We start from the raw sequence: 19426 nt of genomic DNA on the forward strand, positions 1-19426 counted from the left end.
TATGTGATTTGATAATAATTGTTGAATGAAAGATTAACAAGAGACATTACTGAGTACCATAATATAATCAGTATTTTATATGAGTACAATGATATATGTGTTCATATATCAAATAGTTTATATGTTATCTCATTTTATTATTAAAATTTATTTTTGTGATGTCTTTAAAATCAGCTTTAGGTTTAAAGTTATTTTGGGGCCCGGAGAGATAGCACAGCGGCGTTTGCCTTGCAAGCAGCCAATCCAGGCCAAAGGTGGTTGGTTCGAATCCCGGTGTCCCATATGGTCCCCCGTGCCTGCCAGGAGCTATTTCTGAACAGACAGCCAGGAGTAATCCCTGAGCATCGCTGGTGTGGCCCAAAAACAAAACAAAACAAAAAAAACAAAAAACCACCCCCCCCCAAAAAAAAACTTTAAAGTTATTTTGGTTAGGATGTACAGAGTATAATTTATTATTTATAAACTTAGCTTCTAATAACTAATTTTAACATTAGTTATAATTGCTGATGAGTGTATATGATAGTTCGTTTGTTTGTTTTTTTTAAAATGCAATGTTGCGGGGCCAGAGCGGTAGCGCAGTAGTAGGGCATTTGCCTTGCACGGAGCTGTCCTAGGATAGACCGCAGTTTGATCCCTGCCATCCAATATGGTCCCCCAAGCCAGGAGCGATTTCTGAGCTCAGAGCCAGGCGCATCACCCTGAGCATCACTGGGTGTGGCCCAAAAACTAGAAAAGAAAAAGAGCAACATTGGTTGTTATTTTTTGTAATTCAACACAAGTTGTTTTTTTTTTTAAAGGCAGCATCATTAAAAATTTTTGAGGGTGGTTTTGAGCCACACACCTGATGATTTGGGGGCTTACTGATGTGCTTGAGGATCAATCCCAGCCATATCCAGAGAGCCATACCAGGGGTTAAACCAGAGCAGATCACACGCAAATTTTTTTAACTCAGGCACTCTTTCTTCAGCTCCATTATGTACATCCTGTTCTGGCTTTTCTGAAGTTCTTCATTTCCATGAAGGTATCACAATCACTTCACACTACCATCATCTCTTAAATTTATTATACTTTAGGAGTTTACAATAGTGTTTAAGTTATGATAATAGATAACAAAATTGCTACACCCCACTACCACCAGAGTGCCCACAATCCTCTGTTACTGTCCCCGTGTTTCTTCTGGTCTGGTCTGTGTGATCATTGATTTTGTATTCCAATGCTGTGGGCTTTTCATTGTTTAGTTCTATTTGTTTTCTTATTTTGATTCTCTAATCAGTGAGTGAGATAATCCATTGTTTGTCCCCTCTCTCACTTCATTTAGCATGATAACCTCCAATTCCATCCTTGATACAGTGAACTGCACGATTTCCTCTTTTCTCCCAACCACATGGCGTTGCATTGTGAATGTAGACCACAACTTTTGATCCATATGTCTGTGCCCCCTTCTCTTTATAACTCTATATGGAAGTTTTATTTTTATTTCTTTTGATGAAGCCTTTCCTGACTATGACGAAGATCTCTGTGCTTTATATTGCCAGTTTCTTATTGAGGTACAAATATCTATATCAAGTGGTGCATCATTAGTTTTCCCTCTCAATTTTTAGTTATAAAAATGCTTTCTTTCAAATGATTCAAAAATTTGTGCTATGATAAGAAAAACTAAATGTTCTTGTTCCTCATTCACATGTCCAAACTTATGTATTCTAGACCATAAGTAATTACACATGTTGTTTATTTAAATGAAAACAGGATTTTTTTTTGTTTTGTTTTTGGACCACACCCAGTGCACCTTACCACTTGCACCATTGCTCCAGCCCCCAAACAGGATAATTTTTTATTTGCTTGTTTGTTTTTGGGTCACGCTCGGCAGCACTCAGGGCTTACTCCTGGCTCTATGCTCAGAAATTGTGCCTGGCAGGCTCAGGGGACCATATGGGATGCTGAGATTTGAACCACTGTCCTTCTGCATGCAAGGCAAATGCCCTGCCTCCATGCTATCTCCCCGGCCCCCAAACAGGATAATTTTTAAAGTTTTCTTTTTTTTTTTTTTGGTTTTTGGGCCACACCCGGTAATGCTCAGGGGTTACTCCTGGCTATGTGCTCAGAAGTTGCTCCTGGCTTGGGGGACCATATGGGACACCGGGGGATCGAACCGCGGTCCGTCCAAGGCTAGCGCAGGCAAGGCAGGCACCTTACCTTTAGTGCCACCGCCCGGCCCCTAAAGTTTTCTTTTGACTTGTGTCTTCATTAAATTCTCTTTTGGTATAGCATTTGAGGTTATCTATATATTGTTTTTAATAGTTGTATAATGTTGTTTAATAGTTGTATAATGCTAGAGTATGAGGACTATGATTCAATTTTCCAGTTCTTCTTGATTTATATGAATTCATTTCATTCATCCCAGGGATAATATAAGCCTTACAAATGCATTGATATCTATAATGTTTACTAAGCACTGGACATGTTTTATTTGACATAAAGACTACTGTGCTAGCTCTTCCCTGTATATGGGTTACCCATATTCCTACACCACATCAATGCAAAATAGAGGACTAGCTTTGCTTTGTTACTACATAGCATTTTGACATAACTGTAACAAGCACTGTTGTGTTTAAAGAATCTCTCAAAAACAAGTGTAATATGTTATTCTGTATCAAATATTTAGCAAATTGAATTGTTGAAAATTCTCTTTATTGGTATTTCTTAGAAGCATTAAAAATAAAATCTTTTTAGGGGCCAGAGCCGTGGTGCAGTGGTAGAATGTTTGCATTACATGCAGCTGACCTAGGATGGACCATGGTTTGATTCCTCGGTGTCCCATATGATTTCCCAAGCCAGGAGCGATTTCTGAGCACATAGCCAGGAGTAACCCCTGAGCGTCATCATATGTGGCCCCAAAATTCCCCCCAAAATAAGTAAATAAAATAAAATCTATTTATATTAGATATGGTATAACATTTCAGATTATCCACACTGTAAGAAGAGAACAGTGACCGAGAACAGCAAAGTATATAAAACAATGATTAGTCTAAAAATTTCTTACTTTATGAAAAAAAGTTCAGCTTTGGTGTCTCTGTTTTATTATTCACAAAATTTAGACTAGTTGTAGCTTGTTAGTTTGCTTACTGCCTTAACTGTGCATTGTCATAATAATAACTTATCTGTTATTAGAACTGACTTTGAAACCTTAGTTTGTTTTCTTTTTTCAATAACATGATTCCTAAGGACTAAAGACTTCTAAAACTTAATCATGGTGTTTAAATAAAGATTTATATAAAAAATTGATGAGAACTCGGGGCCAAAGAGATAGCATGGAGGTAAGGCATTTGCCTTGCATGCAGAAGGATCGTGGTTTGAATCCCAGCATCCTATATGGTCCCCTGAACCTGCCAGGAGTGATTTTTGAGCATAGAGTCAAGAGTAACCCCTGAGTGCTGCTGGGTGTGACCCAAAAACCAAATATTTATGTGTGTGTGTGTGTGTGTGTGTGTGTGTGTGTGTGTGTGTGTGTGTATTTAAGAGAACTCAATTTTAAATAAAAATCTTCTCGGGGCCAGAGTGATAGCACAATGGTTAGGGCACTTGCTTTATATGCGACCAACCCAGATTCAATTCCTTACACTACATCAGCCTTCCAGGAGTCAAGCACAGAGTGAGGAGTAAGCATGAAACACAGCTAGTTGTGGCCCCCAAACCACAAAAACAAAAGACATTGTTTAAAAAAATAAAGGAGGAGGCTGGAAAGAGTAGGTGGGAGTACATGCTTTGCTTGTGGGGTGCTGTGGTTCAGTCCCTGGCACTGTGTGTCCTTTGAGCACTACTTTGACCTCTAAGCAGAGAATCAGAGTAATACCAAGCCCCACTGGGTGTGACCCAAAAACTAACCCCCCCCAAATAGACCCTCCTAATTATATATGTTTAAGCATTCAAAGAGCTAGTTGAATACTTTCCAGGGAAAAGTTTACATTTATCTTCCACATTCCACCTACTGTTTTCTTATATAAATAATATTTTCATACAAAGTTATGCCATGCCCTTTATCAGTTAATCAAATTCCTTTTTACTCTCCCGGATCCTATTCTGATGTTTTTAGTTTTACATAGATTTTTCTTGATATCTCACTATAAATAAGATAGTGGCTATTTGTTTTTCCTCTACTTCTGCTAAAACTAGGAATGTTTGTATTATAATCCAACAACTCTTTATGTTATTATGTAATATTGAAATATTCATCTTTGTTGAGAACAGTCACTCAATTGAATAAGGCCAAAATTTAAATGTCATCAGATCTCTTTCTCTTCTTTTTCAAAGCCAGGTCATTGCCAATCATGTCAGTTTTCTGTGCTAAATATATTTGTAACCAGTCTGGTTCGTTCTTTCATGCCACTACCACAGCTCAAACTGCCAGAATTCTACGATATTCTTTATCGCATCTAAAGAGGAGATGGGGGTGGGAAGAGGAGATGGGGTCATTGCTGATAGGAGGTTGCACTGGTGAAGTGAGGGGTGTTCTTTTTATGACTGAAACCCAACTACAATCATGTTTGGAATCATGGTGTTTATTTTTTTGGGGGTCCACACCCGGCAGTGCTCAGGGGTTACTCCTGGCTATCTGCTCAGAAATAGCTCTTGGCAGGCACGGTGGACCATAAGGGATGCCGGGATTTGAACCAACCATCTTAGGTCCTGGCTCAGCTGCTTGCATTTAAATAAAGATATTATTAAAAAAAAAAAAAAGAGTCAGGTGATAGCACAATGATAGGGCAATATGCCTTGCATGCGGTTAACCCAGGTTCAATCCCCAGGTTCAATATGGTCTCCTGAGCCTGCCAGGAGTAACTCCTGAACATTGCTGGATGTGATGACAAAACTATAACAACACATACATGAACAAGAGTATGGTTTTCTGTAATTTCAAAGGACCATCTGATGGCTAACCTTTAGTACAATTTAAATCTTAGTTTCTTTTTATGCTGGGGGGTAGAGGGGAAGAAATGGGTATGCAGTAACCTATGGCATGATGCTGGTGCACACTTCTGGTCAGTGTGCTGTTCTAAATGGGCAAAAGGTTAAGCCATCAGTCTATTTCCACCATTTCAACTGAACAGTGACCTGCTTTGTGCTGCTTCACTGTTAGAGCAGTAGAGAAAGTGTTATTGAGTTGTAAAACAAAGCCAGGCTTACATCGAACACTGATGGCTTTTTCAAAAGTTGCAAAGGGATGTTTTTCGGTATTCCAAAGAGTATATTAATAGCAGTATATGTTTATGAAGACCACTGCTCCAGAGTAAAGTGTCTAGGAAGCCAAATTACTATTACTGTACATCAGGGATGTTCAGATATGTTTAGTTTGTTCCAGGTTTAGAAAATCATGTTGTATAATGAGGGAGTTGTTTAAAAAACAAAACAAAACAAAAACAGAACTTAAGGGAAACATTGAAAAGTACTGTTATAAAAACTTAAAAAATAATTGCCCATTGTAGTTTAATTTTCCTTTGTTGCTTAACTGGCATGGATTTTATCCTTTTTTGTTTGTTTGTGTTTGTTCACAGGGTGTAGGTTTATGCATAATATAAAAGGGAACCCAGGGGGCCGGAGAGACAACATGGAGGTAGTGCATTTGCCTTGCATGCAGAAGGATGGTGGTTCGAATCTCGGCATCCCATATGTTCCCTTAGCCTGTCCAGAGCAATTTCTGAGCATAGAGCCAGGAGTAACCCATGAACGCTGCCAGGTGTGACCAAAAACCCAACCCCCCCCCCCAAAAAAATTGGGAAACCAGTATAAAAAGTTTCTGAGCTGTCCTTTAGGACCATAGTGACCACAGGTTGTTTCTTGTGCATCCTGCAGATTAAATCTTGAACAGCTGTATAGAGAAAGTGCTCTCTCTCTCTCTCTCTCTCTCTCTCTCTCTCTCTCTCTCTCTCTCTCTCACACACACACACACACACACACACACACACACACACACATCATGATTTCTGCCTCTGTGAACTGTCCTGAATAAAGTCTTTCATCTAAAGATCTCACTGTTTGTCTATTTCATGAATTCCTTGTCTCATCTCTGAAGGGCTCATTCAGTTTGATACAGTCCAACTTTGTGGATTCGAGCTTTAGAAATTGCTGTTATGCTTTATAATGCACAAAAGAGATAAATTTTAGTTTAGAGCTCTAGAAATTGCTTTTATGTTTGTAATGCACAGAAGACAGAAATACAAGTAATTTAAGGAAATTTAAAAACCATATAAAATGCACTATAAATGATTTAGAATGATAGCTTGGAATTTCTATGAAATGTTCACTAATTACATGATCATAGTGTCCAGTTTCTTTGTCGTTATATTGGGACCTAATATAGTTAGGGGAGTCTGAAGAAGTGCTTCTTATATTCATCTGTTTTAATCACTGAGTGCTATTTCTGTAACTGTCACCTGAGGCTCATCAGATCCCATGTTTCCTATGAAATGTCACATGACCAGTTTAGCAATGATGAAACTAAATTCTAACCATGGTTTTTTGTTTTTTTTTTTTTTTTTTTTTTTTGATGCTCAGGGGTTACTCCTGGCTAAGCGCTCAGAAATCGCCCCTGGCTTGGGGGGACCATATGGGACAATGGGGTATCGAACCGCGGTCCTTCCTTGGCTAGCGCTTGCAAGGCAGACACCTTATTTCTAGCGCCACCTCTCCGGCGCCTCTAACCAGGTTTTTTAAAATGTAGCTGTTGGGGCCAGAGCAAGAGCACTTTGGTAGGGTGTTGCCTTCCACATGACCTATCTGTAATGGATTCGGGTTTGATTCCCGGCATCCCATATGGTCCCAGAGTCTGCCAGGGGTTTGTTCTGAGCACAGAGCCAGTAGTAATTTCTGAGCATTGCCAGGTATGGTCCAAAAAAACAAACAAACAAAACAAAAAACAACCTTCAAAAACACACACACACACAAACACACAAACGTAATTTGTTAAGAAAATATCAAATGATTTTTATTTTAACTGGGTACTGTCATGTTTTGCCATTTATTTGGCAGAAATTCATTTTATGATGCATACTTATTATCTAAATATTATGAATTCTTTCTTTTTCATTTAAATATTATAACACCATGATTTATCAATTGTGCACAATGTAGTCATTTCAGACTTTAATGTTCAAACACCATTCCCACTACCAGTATGACCTTCCCTCCACCAGTGTTCCCGATTTCCCACCCACCACCATAGCCTGCCTCCTTGCAGGCACACACAAACTTAATATTGTTTGTTAAAACACAAAGGCAAATAGAATTATTAAAACTTAGATCAACAAGGATCATTTTAAAATGGTAGTTATTCTCTGTTCATGGTGTTACTAAAGTCAGTGTCTGTGGATTTACTGGGCTGTAGTTGGTGCTAGTTGAGCCATCTGTGGTACTGTTTAGGCTCCCTAAACTTGGTAGATTAGTAGGTGCTTTCTCATAAGATTTCCTGTGGTATTACTGGGCTGAAACTATGAAATTTTGAGGTGTATAGGATCTATAGATATGAAACAAATTTGGCAGGTTGGCAGTTTGATAAGGTTAAGTTGTGGAGCTGGACAGTGTTTATCAGAGGTTCGGAGTGTGTTGGTTGGTGGCTACTATGCTGTGAGAGAGAAAGGGGAATCTGCCCCAACCCATTCTGAGAATGTCCCAGAGGTATCAGCCTTAATCAGACTACCTAAGAAGAGTTGACAGTCGTTGCTTTCTTTTTCAATTTCTTTCAATTCAATCATCTAGGCTTTAGCTAAACCTTCAGGGAAATTAATGTGTAATGTGCATCCTAAGCATGGAATAAAATTTTGATTATTTTTTCCCATTTCATTCTCTTCCCATAGAGAAAATAGGCAAATGGTCACGTGCATTCTCTTCCCATGAAGGAAATGGTCAAATCTGCAGTTTTTCTAGGGAATTGATTTTATTATATTAAAGCAACCTAGTCAGGGGCCAGAGAGATAATACAGTGGATAAGGCGCTTGTCTTGCATATGGCCAAACCCAGGTTCGATCCCCAGCATCTCATATGGTCCCCTGAGCACTACCAGTGATTCGTAAGTGCAGAGACAGGAGTAACTACTGAGCACTACCAAGTGTCCCCTGCCACTCCAAAAAATGCAGCAAAATAAAACCATGTCATAATCTAGGATTGGTAGATAGGTGTTTTTTTTTTATTTGAACATATAAAAATTAGGAACCAGAAAAATCTCAACACAAACACTTCTAACTCAGATTAGCAAAACTACAAAATGAATTTGGGTATTGTGCATTAGAAATAATAATCATACTTATTCATATAATCAGTGAATATTATTAGCATCAGTCAAATGCTAGGCTCTTTCTTTCTTTGCCTTGGCAACATAGTGTTTAAAAGAATAAAGTCAGCAAAGATTTTTACTGATGGATTTAATAGTCAGTAAACAGACTATTCAGTTAAACCATGTAGTAAAAATGTAATAATTTGAATAAAAAAGAAGAGTGTGATAATGAGAGAGCCAGGTGAGCTACTTTATTACTCAGAGTAGAAAGAAAATGGCTCCATAGAGAAGGATACAAACCCAGATCCCAAAGATAAGGAAGTATCTAGATTGTAGTCTCTAAATATTGTTTCTCTTTGAGAGGAATCAGATATTGTTGGAAAACTAGTTTATTACATATATGGAATTAGAACTGTCAAAGACCATAAAGGAACTCTCAATGTCTATTGTAGTCCTGATATAAGAGACAACTTGGAGAGACTCTATTGGCTGCAGATATAATAAGCACATCAGACTGACTGGTCATGCCCTTCAAGATCCTGACTTTCATGATATATTCAGGAATTTAACTATAGTGGCAAGAGAAATAAGTAAAAGTAAATAAAATTGACTACATCGAACTGAGAAAACTTCTGTACAGTGAAAGAAACAAAACAAAAAGATCATATTAAAGATCATTAAAACACACCAAACAAGGATCCTGCTGAATGCACTTGCATACCATACACCTGGGCTAATCTCTAAAAATACAAGGAGCTTACAAAATCAACAGGGAAACAAAAGACCCCATCAAAAATGGGGAGGAGAGAGTTATTCAAGTGCATGCCTGGCATGTGCAGGGTCCTTAATTCAGCCCCTGGTACTGCATTCCTCCACCCCCACTCCCTTCTCTGTGACTCTTGAGCATCACTCAACCAGATCACCAATTGTGTCCAGGGCAATTTTGGCAGGTCTAGGCCCATTAGGAGTTGCCCTGTCTGCCTGCCTCCCAGCAGTGTTGGATTATGGCTCCTATTAGAACAGTTTGGAAAGAATACAAACAGGGGGTTGGGGCAGAGGGGGATAAGGGGGCATTGGTGGTGGGGTGTTCTTTTTATGACTGAAATCCAGCTACAATTATGTTTTGTATTCATGGTGCTTAAATAAAGATTAAAAAAAAAGTCTGGAGAACTGAACAGAGAGACTTTGCCAAAGATATCATACACAGAAAGCCAGTAGGTACAGGAAAAAATGCTCAGAGTTATCCAGAAAATGCCCACCTAAGTGACCGTGAGAAAGGTTTATCTAAAAGACCAAAGAGAATTGTTGGTAAGATGTGGAGAAAAAAATAACCCTCAGCAGTATTTATGAGAATGTTCCTTCCCAATGGAAGACAGCATAGAGGTTTCTCAGAATACTAAAAATAGGTTTATGTGTTCCAGCAATCCCCCTAGATATCTTCAGAAAATATAAATATATGAATTTGAAAAGATGTGCGTGCCTGTGTTCACTGCAGCAATTAACTATAGCCAAAATTTGGCACTCAAAAAGTGCTCAATTGGGTGACTCCTACCTTTGTATGTGGGGGCCTGGGTTCAACCCCTCACACCCTGTGGTCTCTTGAGCACCAGTAGGAGCAACCTCTTAGCACAGTTGGGAATAGCCTGAGCACTGCATGGTATGCATCTCCTCCACCTTTCCTTTTTGTTGCAGTGTGGCTGGAACAGGAGGTGGTTTTACTAAAGGGGAAAAAGTCAAAAGGAGAAAAGTAACTACCCCATGATATCAATTCATATGTGGAAAACAAAGAAGCAAAGAATGGGAGGGAACATACCCAACAAATCCTTGAAATCAGACTACAGAACTAAGGTTATCAGGACATAGGTACTGTATTTTGCGGCGTATAAGACGACTTTTGAAACAAAAAAAGTCAACCGAAAATCGGGGTCGTCTTATATGCCGAGTATATCCCGAAAAATGTTTCAATATGCCACTAAATGAAAATTGTCTGAATATTGCCACAAAACGAATTTTCCAACTCCATCCTGCACCAATCACTGCCAGGCTGCTCGGACCATCTCTCTAACTCGGCCAATCCAAGCAGGCTTTTTATGCATGCAAATTAGACAATGTTCTGGACCTGAATTTACACTGTCAAAAGCCTGCTCAGATTGGCCAGAGTCAGAGAGGACGTCTATTATAGTATAACCTTTGGACCTTTGCTTGTTGTGATTGGCTCACTGTGGTACATACAGTTGCAGCACAGGAACGTTCTGTCTGATACAGCAAATATAGGCCTAAACCTATGTTTTAACTGCAAAATTAGGGGGTCATCTTATACGCCAACAAATATGTTAGTTACTACAGAGGAGATAAATCTAGCGGAGAGATATTGCTACTTTAGTGGTGGACACACTGGTGTAAAAATGTCTTGAAGAGTTATAAAATTGTACCTTGAAAGCATACAGGCCAATGTTACCTTAATTTAAAAATAAGAGAAAGTATTGAATCCCAGGGCATTAGTAACTTCACATTTTTTTATACTTGTTGTCTGTCTACGTACCTATTTGAATATTATATGAATTATTTTGTGTTAGGAAATTTGAAAATCAATTTAAAGACACAGGGAGAGAATTCAGCAGGTAGTATTTCTGTAATGTTTCATGCAAATAGGAATAGATGGGACAAAGTGAAGATGTGAAAAATACTGTTCATATACAGGGAGAATTAGTAATTATGATCCATAAAAGTATATGTAAGTGGAAGAATTGTGATTAATGTAATGGTACCTGAGTTTCCAGAACAAACAGTACCTAAAAATAACAAACTTTATCATTGCCAGTTTTAGGGGGAACTTAAGATTCAGAGCTAATTCTTTTTATAGTTCCTGCTACCCTTTGGGCTTATTGAAGTAATTGTAAACAGAATAATGTGAACATAGGGCTGCAATTTACTTTTGAATTTGTGTCTTCAATACTTCTCAGATACAAATGCCCAGGAGTAGTAGTATTGCTACATCAGGCAATATTTTGATTTTTACTTTTTCCAGTTTTATTTAGATACTGTGTTTTACATAATTGTTTGCAATGGGTTTTCAGGCATACAGTGTTCCCATTTCCAATCATATCACCTCAGTCCTCACTCTCCCCCTGCCCCACTCTGACTCCTTGACAGTTATATTTTTAAGTCTGATTGTCATTACTTGGGGTCCTGTGCTTTTGGTAGTATCGGGTCAAGTGTTTTAGATATATACAAATACTTCTGCACACCATAGAAGGGTCTAGGTCCCTAATCTTTCCCCTATATTAATTACTCTTAGACCTTTCCTTATCCACTCTTCATTTCTCTCTTCCCTTGGCATTTTTGTTTCTGCAATTTAGAACCAGTGTTTTGACCACTGTTGATTGCTACCTACCATTCCCCAACCTATTATTCTTGTAGCACAGATTAGTGAAAATATCCAGCGTTCAACCTAACTTCCATCCTAACTTCCATCACTAAACATCAGAGCCTCCAGTTCCGTCCATGTCTTTCTAAGTGGATGTTTTTTGTGTGTATTTTGAGGGTAGACACAAGCCATGGGATTGTCGGGTCATATGTCAGCTCTGTTTTTAGTTTTTTTGAGAAACGTACTCAATATTTCCTATGAAGGTTGAACTAGACAATGCACCTTTTAAAGGCATCTCCACAGAAGCTGCAGTTATGTTCTCACCAACATAAATGAATTAATTTTTTTCTACTTTCTCACATTTGTTGTTTTCAGGTCATTAGGGCTACATCTAGTGGTATTCAGGATGCCATGTGTTAAAGGGGGACTATATAAGTTGTATACAATGTGAGTTCTGATCCTGTACATGTCCTGGAGTTGCATGAACCTGTAGATTGCTTTAGGTAGGAGAGTTATATATGTTTATCATGTTGACTCTTGATCTATGAGTATTTTGTTTCTTTGTGTCTATTTCCTTTATTAATTTTCTACTGTTTTTAGTGTATATAATTTTCGCCTCTTTTGTTAGATTGATTTCCAGGTATTTTATCTTTTTGAGGCATTTGTTAATGGGATTATTTTCATAGTTACCTTTTCCTCCAATTTAGTGTTGCCCAAAGCAGGTGATATTTATTCTGGTGACAAGAACAATCCAGGGCAGAATAGTAGTCTTGGATGCTGGCCTTAAGCGTACATTCTTTCTATTTAAATAAAAGGTAGATTGTGGGGAGAGGGTGAGCAGGTTGGTACTGGGAGATTTCTTTTCCTCCCCTTCCCATCCCATCCCCACAAAGGGAGTGGTAGATGAAATCAGCTTGGGAACTTTTGTGTATAGAAATGCTATAGACTTATGCATATTGATTTTTGTTTTTGTTTTTCTTTCATTGTATTATTGGTAATTGAACTCAGGATCATATATAAGAGGAACAAACTACCACTGAGAAAAGTCCCTGGACTCCATATTGATTGTGTATCCTGTCACTTTATTGAACTCTGAAATCGTTTCTAGTAATTTTTTGATGAAATATTTAGGATTTTTTATGTATAATATGTTACCTTCAGAACCCCTGAGTTTCACTTCTTTTGTTTTTGTTTGTTTGTTTTTGTTTTTGTTTTTGGGTCATGCCCGGCAGCTCTCAGGGGCTACTCCTGGCTCTACACTCAGAAATCGCCCCCAGCAGACTTGGGGACCATATGGGATGCCGGAATTCAAACCACCATCCTTTTGCATGCAAGACAAACACCTTATCGCTGTGCTATCTCTTCGGCCCTTCACTTCTATTTCTATTCTGAATTTCTTTTATCATTTTTTTCTTATCTAATTGCTCTGGCTAGGATTTCCAAAACAGTTGAAAAGGAATGGTGAGAGTAGACATCATTATCTATTTTAGATCTTAGAGGAAAATGATTTTTTCTTTTTCACCATGTATGATATGGATTTATCAAATTTGTCCTGTGTAATATGGAGTTAGTTCCTTCTGTTCCTTCTGTTGAGCACTTTAAAAATTATAAATGGTTGTTAAATTCGACTCATTAAAAAAGTAAGACTCTTAAAATGCACTAATATGAAAAAAATGCACTAATATGGAACAATACCAAAGTTGGTTTATTAATTTTACAGCCAATGCATATATGTCAGCTCCATATTAAATTTATTGCTGCCTTTCCTGGCCTATGAGAATTTTGCTAATGGGAGTTGGAAATATAGATTATGCCACCACAGAATAATAGTCAAGCTCTCTAACAGTTTTCTGGAGGGGGATAGCTGTGTCCCCTGTGATGAACCAAAAATAGATTATTTCTATGACCATTCAGAGAGCTTGGTGAAGAGAGGCACATAACAACTAAATTTATATTTTTTTCAATTTTTGCTTGTCCCTTTCTCTGTGGAAATAAAATTGACAATAATGAAACAAGGTTATAGTACTCTACTGTGGATCATTGGTTCTTTATGTCTCAAGTTAATTTGCATTTGGAAATAGAGGATTTGGTAAATAATAAATATATTTTAAGGACAAATAGCTAACTTTATGGCACCTTATGTATTTCATAGAAGTTATGTCTTTTATATTTTTAAACAGGGTATCCAGAAGTTGGCTAGTCAGTATCTGAAGAGAGAGTGGCCTGGAATAAAAACTGATGAGCGGAATGATTACAGGTAAATTAATGCATGGTTCTTGCTCATTTTCTTTAAGAATATTTTCTGGGACAAGGAAAATAGCATCTGAATATTGTCCCCGCCTCCACATGGCCCTTCAAGTGCTTTGGGATAATTCCTGGCTCTGCATTCAGGAATCATTCCTGGGGATCACTTAATTGCTAGGGAACGAACTGGAGTTGGCCATGTGCATGGCAAGCATCCTACTTGGTACACTGTTGCTCTGTCTCAAGATTTTATTGGTTTAGTTGATTGGCAGCCATGTATAGAATTTAAAGAGGATAGCTGTGTCAGTGGAAAACACATTGTTTACGCAGTGACCTGGAGCTAGAGATAAAACAAATTATTGCAGCCACAGTGAAACATAATTCAAGTGGAATTTTGTGAAACTATTGAAAGAGTTTGTAAGTTTTTATCGCATGTGGTGTGTGTTTGTGCAAGTGTGCACGTGCTTGTGTGCACACAGCAAAGATTTAAAAAACAAAGAAGAGGCACTGGAAAGATAGTGTACCAGGTAGAGTCCTTGTCTTGATGTGGCTGACCTCAGCATCTCATATGGTTCCTGGGGCCCTGCCAGGAGTATCACTGAACTCAGAGCCAGGAGTAAGCCCAGAGCACAGACAGGTGAAACTTAACCCCCAAAATAAAAAAGAAGATAGTGGAATATAAATTTTGTTTTTAGTGATTCACAAATCACTTTTTGTTTGTTTGTTTGTTTGGGTCATACCTGGCAGCACTCGGGTTACTCCTGGCTCTATGCTCAGAAATCGCTCCTGGCAGGCACAGGGAACCATATGGGATGCCAGGATTCGAACCATCATCTTTCTGCATGCAAGGCAAACACCCTACCTTCCTGCTATCTTAAGGCATTTCTGATTTAAGACAATATTTATTGGTTCTTATGTTAGGACTGCAATTAATGATGAGGGGCCCATGAGCTTAAGCAAAAAACTCAGTTTGCTAATGCCTATGAAACAGCAGCAGAGAATCCAGGGAAATTAAGGTCATTAAATACACTTTGGTTTTGAAACTTCTGATTAGGAATATGAGTTTAAAATCAAGTTATGGGGGTCGGAGAGATAGCACAACGGTAGGGCAAGCAGCCAACCCAGGGTGAACAGTGGTTCGAATCCAAGTATCCTATATGGTCCCCTGTGCCTGCTAGGAGTGATTTTTGTTTTTGTTTTTGTTTTTGTTTTTGTTTTGGGGGGGGCCACACCTGGTGTTGCTCAGGGGTTACTCCTGGCTGTCTGCTCAGAAATAGCTCCTGGCAGGCACGGGGGACCATATGGGACACCAGGATTCGAACCAACCGCCTTTGGTCCTGGATCGGCTGCTTGCAAGGCAAACGCCGCTGTGCTTTCTCTCCGGGCCCAACTAGGAGTGATTTTTGAGTGCAGAGCCAGGAGTAATCCCTGAGCACCGCTGGGTGTGGCCCAAGAACCAAAAAAAAAAAAAAAAAAAAAAAAAAACCCAAAAAAACCAAGTTATAGACTGGAGAGATAGCACAGTGGTAGGGCATTTGCCTTGCATTCGGCCAACCCAAAGTAGATGGTGGTTCAATTCTCGGTTCTCGGCATCCTAAATGGTCCCCAGGGGAAATTTTTGAGTGTAGAGCCAGGAATAACCTCTGAGCATCGCCGAGTGTGACTTAGAAAACCAAAAATAAATAAATAAAGTCAAGTTATTTGATTTTTGCTAAAGCCAGAGATAAAGCACAACACGTAATGTATACACTGCTGACCCTGGTTCAATCCCCAGCATCCCATGTGGTCCCTTTAGTACTGCCAGGAGTGATTGCCTAGCACAGAGACAGGAATAACCCTGAGCATTGCTGGGCGTGGTCCAATCTCCTTTACCCCACAAAAACAAAAATAACATCTTCAGATAATTTTTGTTTGTTTGTTTTTGATTTTTGGGCAACACCCGGCTACACTCGGGTTACTCCAGGCTCTGTTCTCAGAAATCACTTCTGGCAGGCTCAGGGACCATAAGGGATACTGGGAATTGAAGCTGGGTCCATCCCAGGTTGGCCACGTGAAGGCAAACGCCCTTCCACCGTGCTATCACTTCAGACCCTGATAATTTCTTAATGGGGTTAGGAAACTAAAGAATGTGCAAGATGCCTTAATAGTCCTTCATAGTTGTAGGACTATTGGAAACTGGAAAGATGGCCTGATAATTATGAATAGTAGTGTAATGTAATATAGAATAATAAAAAAGAGGGATAAAAATGGGGATTTTCTCAGACTTTCCAGTATCTATAAAGTTCAACTAAGAGGAGAGGAGAAAAGAGATTAAATTCTAGACAAAAGAGGGCCCAGAGAAATTATACAGTGGATAAGGGGGCTCACATGGATGACCTATGTTCAATCTCTGGCACCTACCAGGAACGATCCCTGAATGTAGCAGATGCAGGAATAACTCCTGAGTATCACCAGGTGTGATAAATATGTAGGTAAGTTTAATTTTTTAAAAAGAGACAAGTAGAGCCAAAGTTTGTAGCACTAGAGTGATGTGATTGAGATACTGGTGGCATGAGAAAATTATTCTACTGAAGGACAAATTTGCTACAGAATGAAGAATTCCAAACTGTAGGTAGGCTGTGGTTTAAATTTGTTTGAAATGCAGTTTACCAAAGAAGTAAGAATCAAAAAAGTGGGGCCAGAGCAGTGGCGCAAGCGGTAAGGTGTCTGCCTTGCCCGTGCTAGCCTAGGACAGACCTTGGTTTGATCCCCCGATGTCCCATATAGTCCCCCAAGCCAGGAGCGATTACTAAGTGCCTAGCCAGGAGTAACCCCTGAGCATCACCGGGTACGGCCCCAAAACAAAACAAAACAAAAAAGAATCAAAAAAGCTTTGCTCTCTAGGTATTTCATGTAATATATATTTGAAAAGATTTGCTATATGCCCTATTATAGAAATTATTGTTTTAATTTTTAAACTTTATTAATTGATTGGCCTTTGGGCCACACCCAACAGAGCTCAGGGGTTACTCCTGGCTCTGTGCTTAGAAATTGCCCCTGGCAGGGGTGGAGGATCATATGGGATGCCCAGAATTGAACCAGGTCCCTCCTGGATCAGCCTAATGCAAGGCAAGTGCCCTGCTCCTGTGATGTCTCTGGCCCCTGTCATAGGAATTTTAACTTACCTCTCAGAATTATCCATCCTATGAAATACATTTTATTTTTAAAAACTTCGTCTTAGATTATATGCCTTTCTCTGGATCACATGACTGTTTAAACACTTATTTATTCATGAAATAGAGGTGAACTATCTTCTACATGCTGGCCATTAAGGTATCTATTAAGATTGGAGAAATTAGAATGTAGAGCCAATCCTGATAGAGTTACAGAAAATTGCCTTTAAAAAATGATTTATTTTTATTTTTAATACTTTGTAATTTAAACACCATGATTACATTTTTCCTAACAGCTGCATAGTATTTCATCATATAGATGTACCATAGTTTCTTTAAACTGTTCTCGACGCTTCTTTCCAGATTCTGACTATTGTAAATAGTGTTGTGATGAACCTAGGAGTGTAGATGGCAATTTTGTATTGTGTCTTTGTGTTCCTAGGATATATTCCCTAGAAGTAGTATAGTTGGATTATATATGGGACCTCAATTTCCAATTTTTGAGGAATGTCCATATTGTTTTTCAAAAAGGCTGGACAAGTCAGCATTCCCATCAGCAGTAAAAGAGAGTCCCTTTCTCCCCACATTCACACCAGCACTGGTTGTTCTTGTTCTTTGTTGTTGTGTTATATGCACATCTATTGGTGTGAGATGATACTTCATTGTTACTTTGACTTGCATATTTTTTTTTGTTTGTTTTTGGGCCACACCCAGCATTGCTCAGGGGTTACTCCTGGCTGTCTTCTCAGAAATAGCTCCTGGCAGGCACAGGGGACCATATGGGATACCGGGATTCAAACCAACAACCTTAGGTGCTGGGTCGGCTGCTTGCAAGGCAAATGCCGCTGTGCTATCTCTCCGGCCCCTGATTTGCATCTTCTTGATGATTAATGATGTTGGGCATTTTTCATGTGCCTTTTGGCCATCTGTATCAATTCTTTGAGAAAATGTTTGTTCATATCTTTCCCCCATTTTTTCATAGGGTTAGGTTTTTTTCCTTGCTTAGTTCTACCAGTGCTTGTGTGTGTGTGTGTGTGTGTGTGTGTGTACATATATATAATATACATCTGAGATATTAAACCCTTATCAGATGGGCATTAGGTGAATAGCCTCTCTCATTCTGTGGGTAGTTTTTGTGTAGTCACTCTTCTTTCCCTTTGAGGTGCAGAAACTTTTCAGTTTAACGTAGTCCCATTTGTTTATCTTTGCTTCCACTTGCTTGGCCAGTGGTGGTTCTTCCTTGAAGATGCCTTTATCTTCAATGTCATGTAATGTTCTGACCACATTTTCCTCTATGTACCTTATGGTTTTAGGTCTGATATCAAGTCTTTAATCCATTTTGATTTGACTCGTGCCTTTTTAAACACTTGCATTATTGGAACTACAGAGGAAAGCTAGGCTTCCAAGGCTGTTTGAAGGAATGTGAGCAGAACGCCAGTATTGGACAAAAGGAATTCACAACAGAAATAACACCTTGAAGTCAGAGTCATGAGAAACTATGACTATGACTATTAGGTAACACAGCAGTTCAGATGATGATGTATATGGCCTGGAGTGTAGGCAATGTAGGACATGGAGCATATTTAGTCAGCCATCACAGAGAAGATCACATACTAGTCTCTTTATTCACGCAATACAGGTATTAGGGCAATTTCACATGAGGAATAACACATTCAACTCTGCTTTAATAATAGTATGAAAAGTAGGTTAGAGGACTGTGAGGGAGAATTTGGAAAGGATAGAATTATAGGAATTTAATATCTTATTATCATCACTTATTTGAACCAGGAAGATTATAGTAGAAATTAGGCTGGAGGAAATTTCAGAGATATTTAAAGGAACTGAAGCTAGAGGATTTACAATTGATTTGGCAGAGTTTAGTGTTTTGAGTTTGTAGGATGTTCTGAAACAAACTATAAACAGTTTTCTGAAAGTCAAAAATTTCTCTATAAACTAACTCTAAGGTATTTTTTTTAAGTATGTGGGGATAAAAGAGCTCCTGGAACATAGAATACACTTGTTAAATATTTGCTGATGGAATAATCACATGCAGAGAGAGAAAGGGGCACTATAGAGAATTTTTTAACTTAGACAACTGAGAGAATTGTGGTGCATTGTGAAAAGGAAGGGGAAAAAAAGATGATAAAAAAAAATAAAAATTGAGGGTGAATATGTGGCACCCAGCTTGTTTGTTTATAGGGATTTCAGTTGTAGTCAATTGAATGGAGAGGATGCTCTTCAGCAATGCTCTTGTTATTCTAGCAACACTTGTCTTGGAGTGCAGACCTAATAGATTTTGTGACTCAAGTACTGCTTGAGTCCAGTGAACCTGGGAGCCACCAGGACCACCTCAGTGATGTTTGGGGATTCATGCCACACCAGAGATAGAACTTGGGGGCA

The 19426-nt window shown here is 38.8% G+C and overlaps 1 protein-coding gene across 2 annotated transcripts in view; it reads left to right on the plus strand.

Moving 5' to 3' along the window:
• FCHSD2 (FCH and double SH3 domains 2) overlaps nt 1-19426 on the plus strand; it is a 283860-nt gene that overhangs the window by 110352 nt on the left and 154082 nt on the right. For both annotated transcript variants that reach the window (XM_049780261.1, XM_049780262.1), the window contains exon 4: nt 13811-13887. In XM_049780261.1, coding sequence (XP_049636218.1) covers nt 13811-13887 — 77 coding nt within the window. The remainder of the gene's footprint in view (nt 1-13810; nt 13888-19426) is intronic.

This window comes from Suncus etruscus, chromosome 9 (assembly GCF_024139225.1).
Source record: "Suncus etruscus isolate mSunEtr1 chromosome 9, mSunEtr1.pri.cur, whole genome shotgun sequence".
Lineage (NCBI taxonomy): Eukaryota > Metazoa > Chordata > Mammalia > Eulipotyphla > Soricidae > Suncus > Suncus etruscus.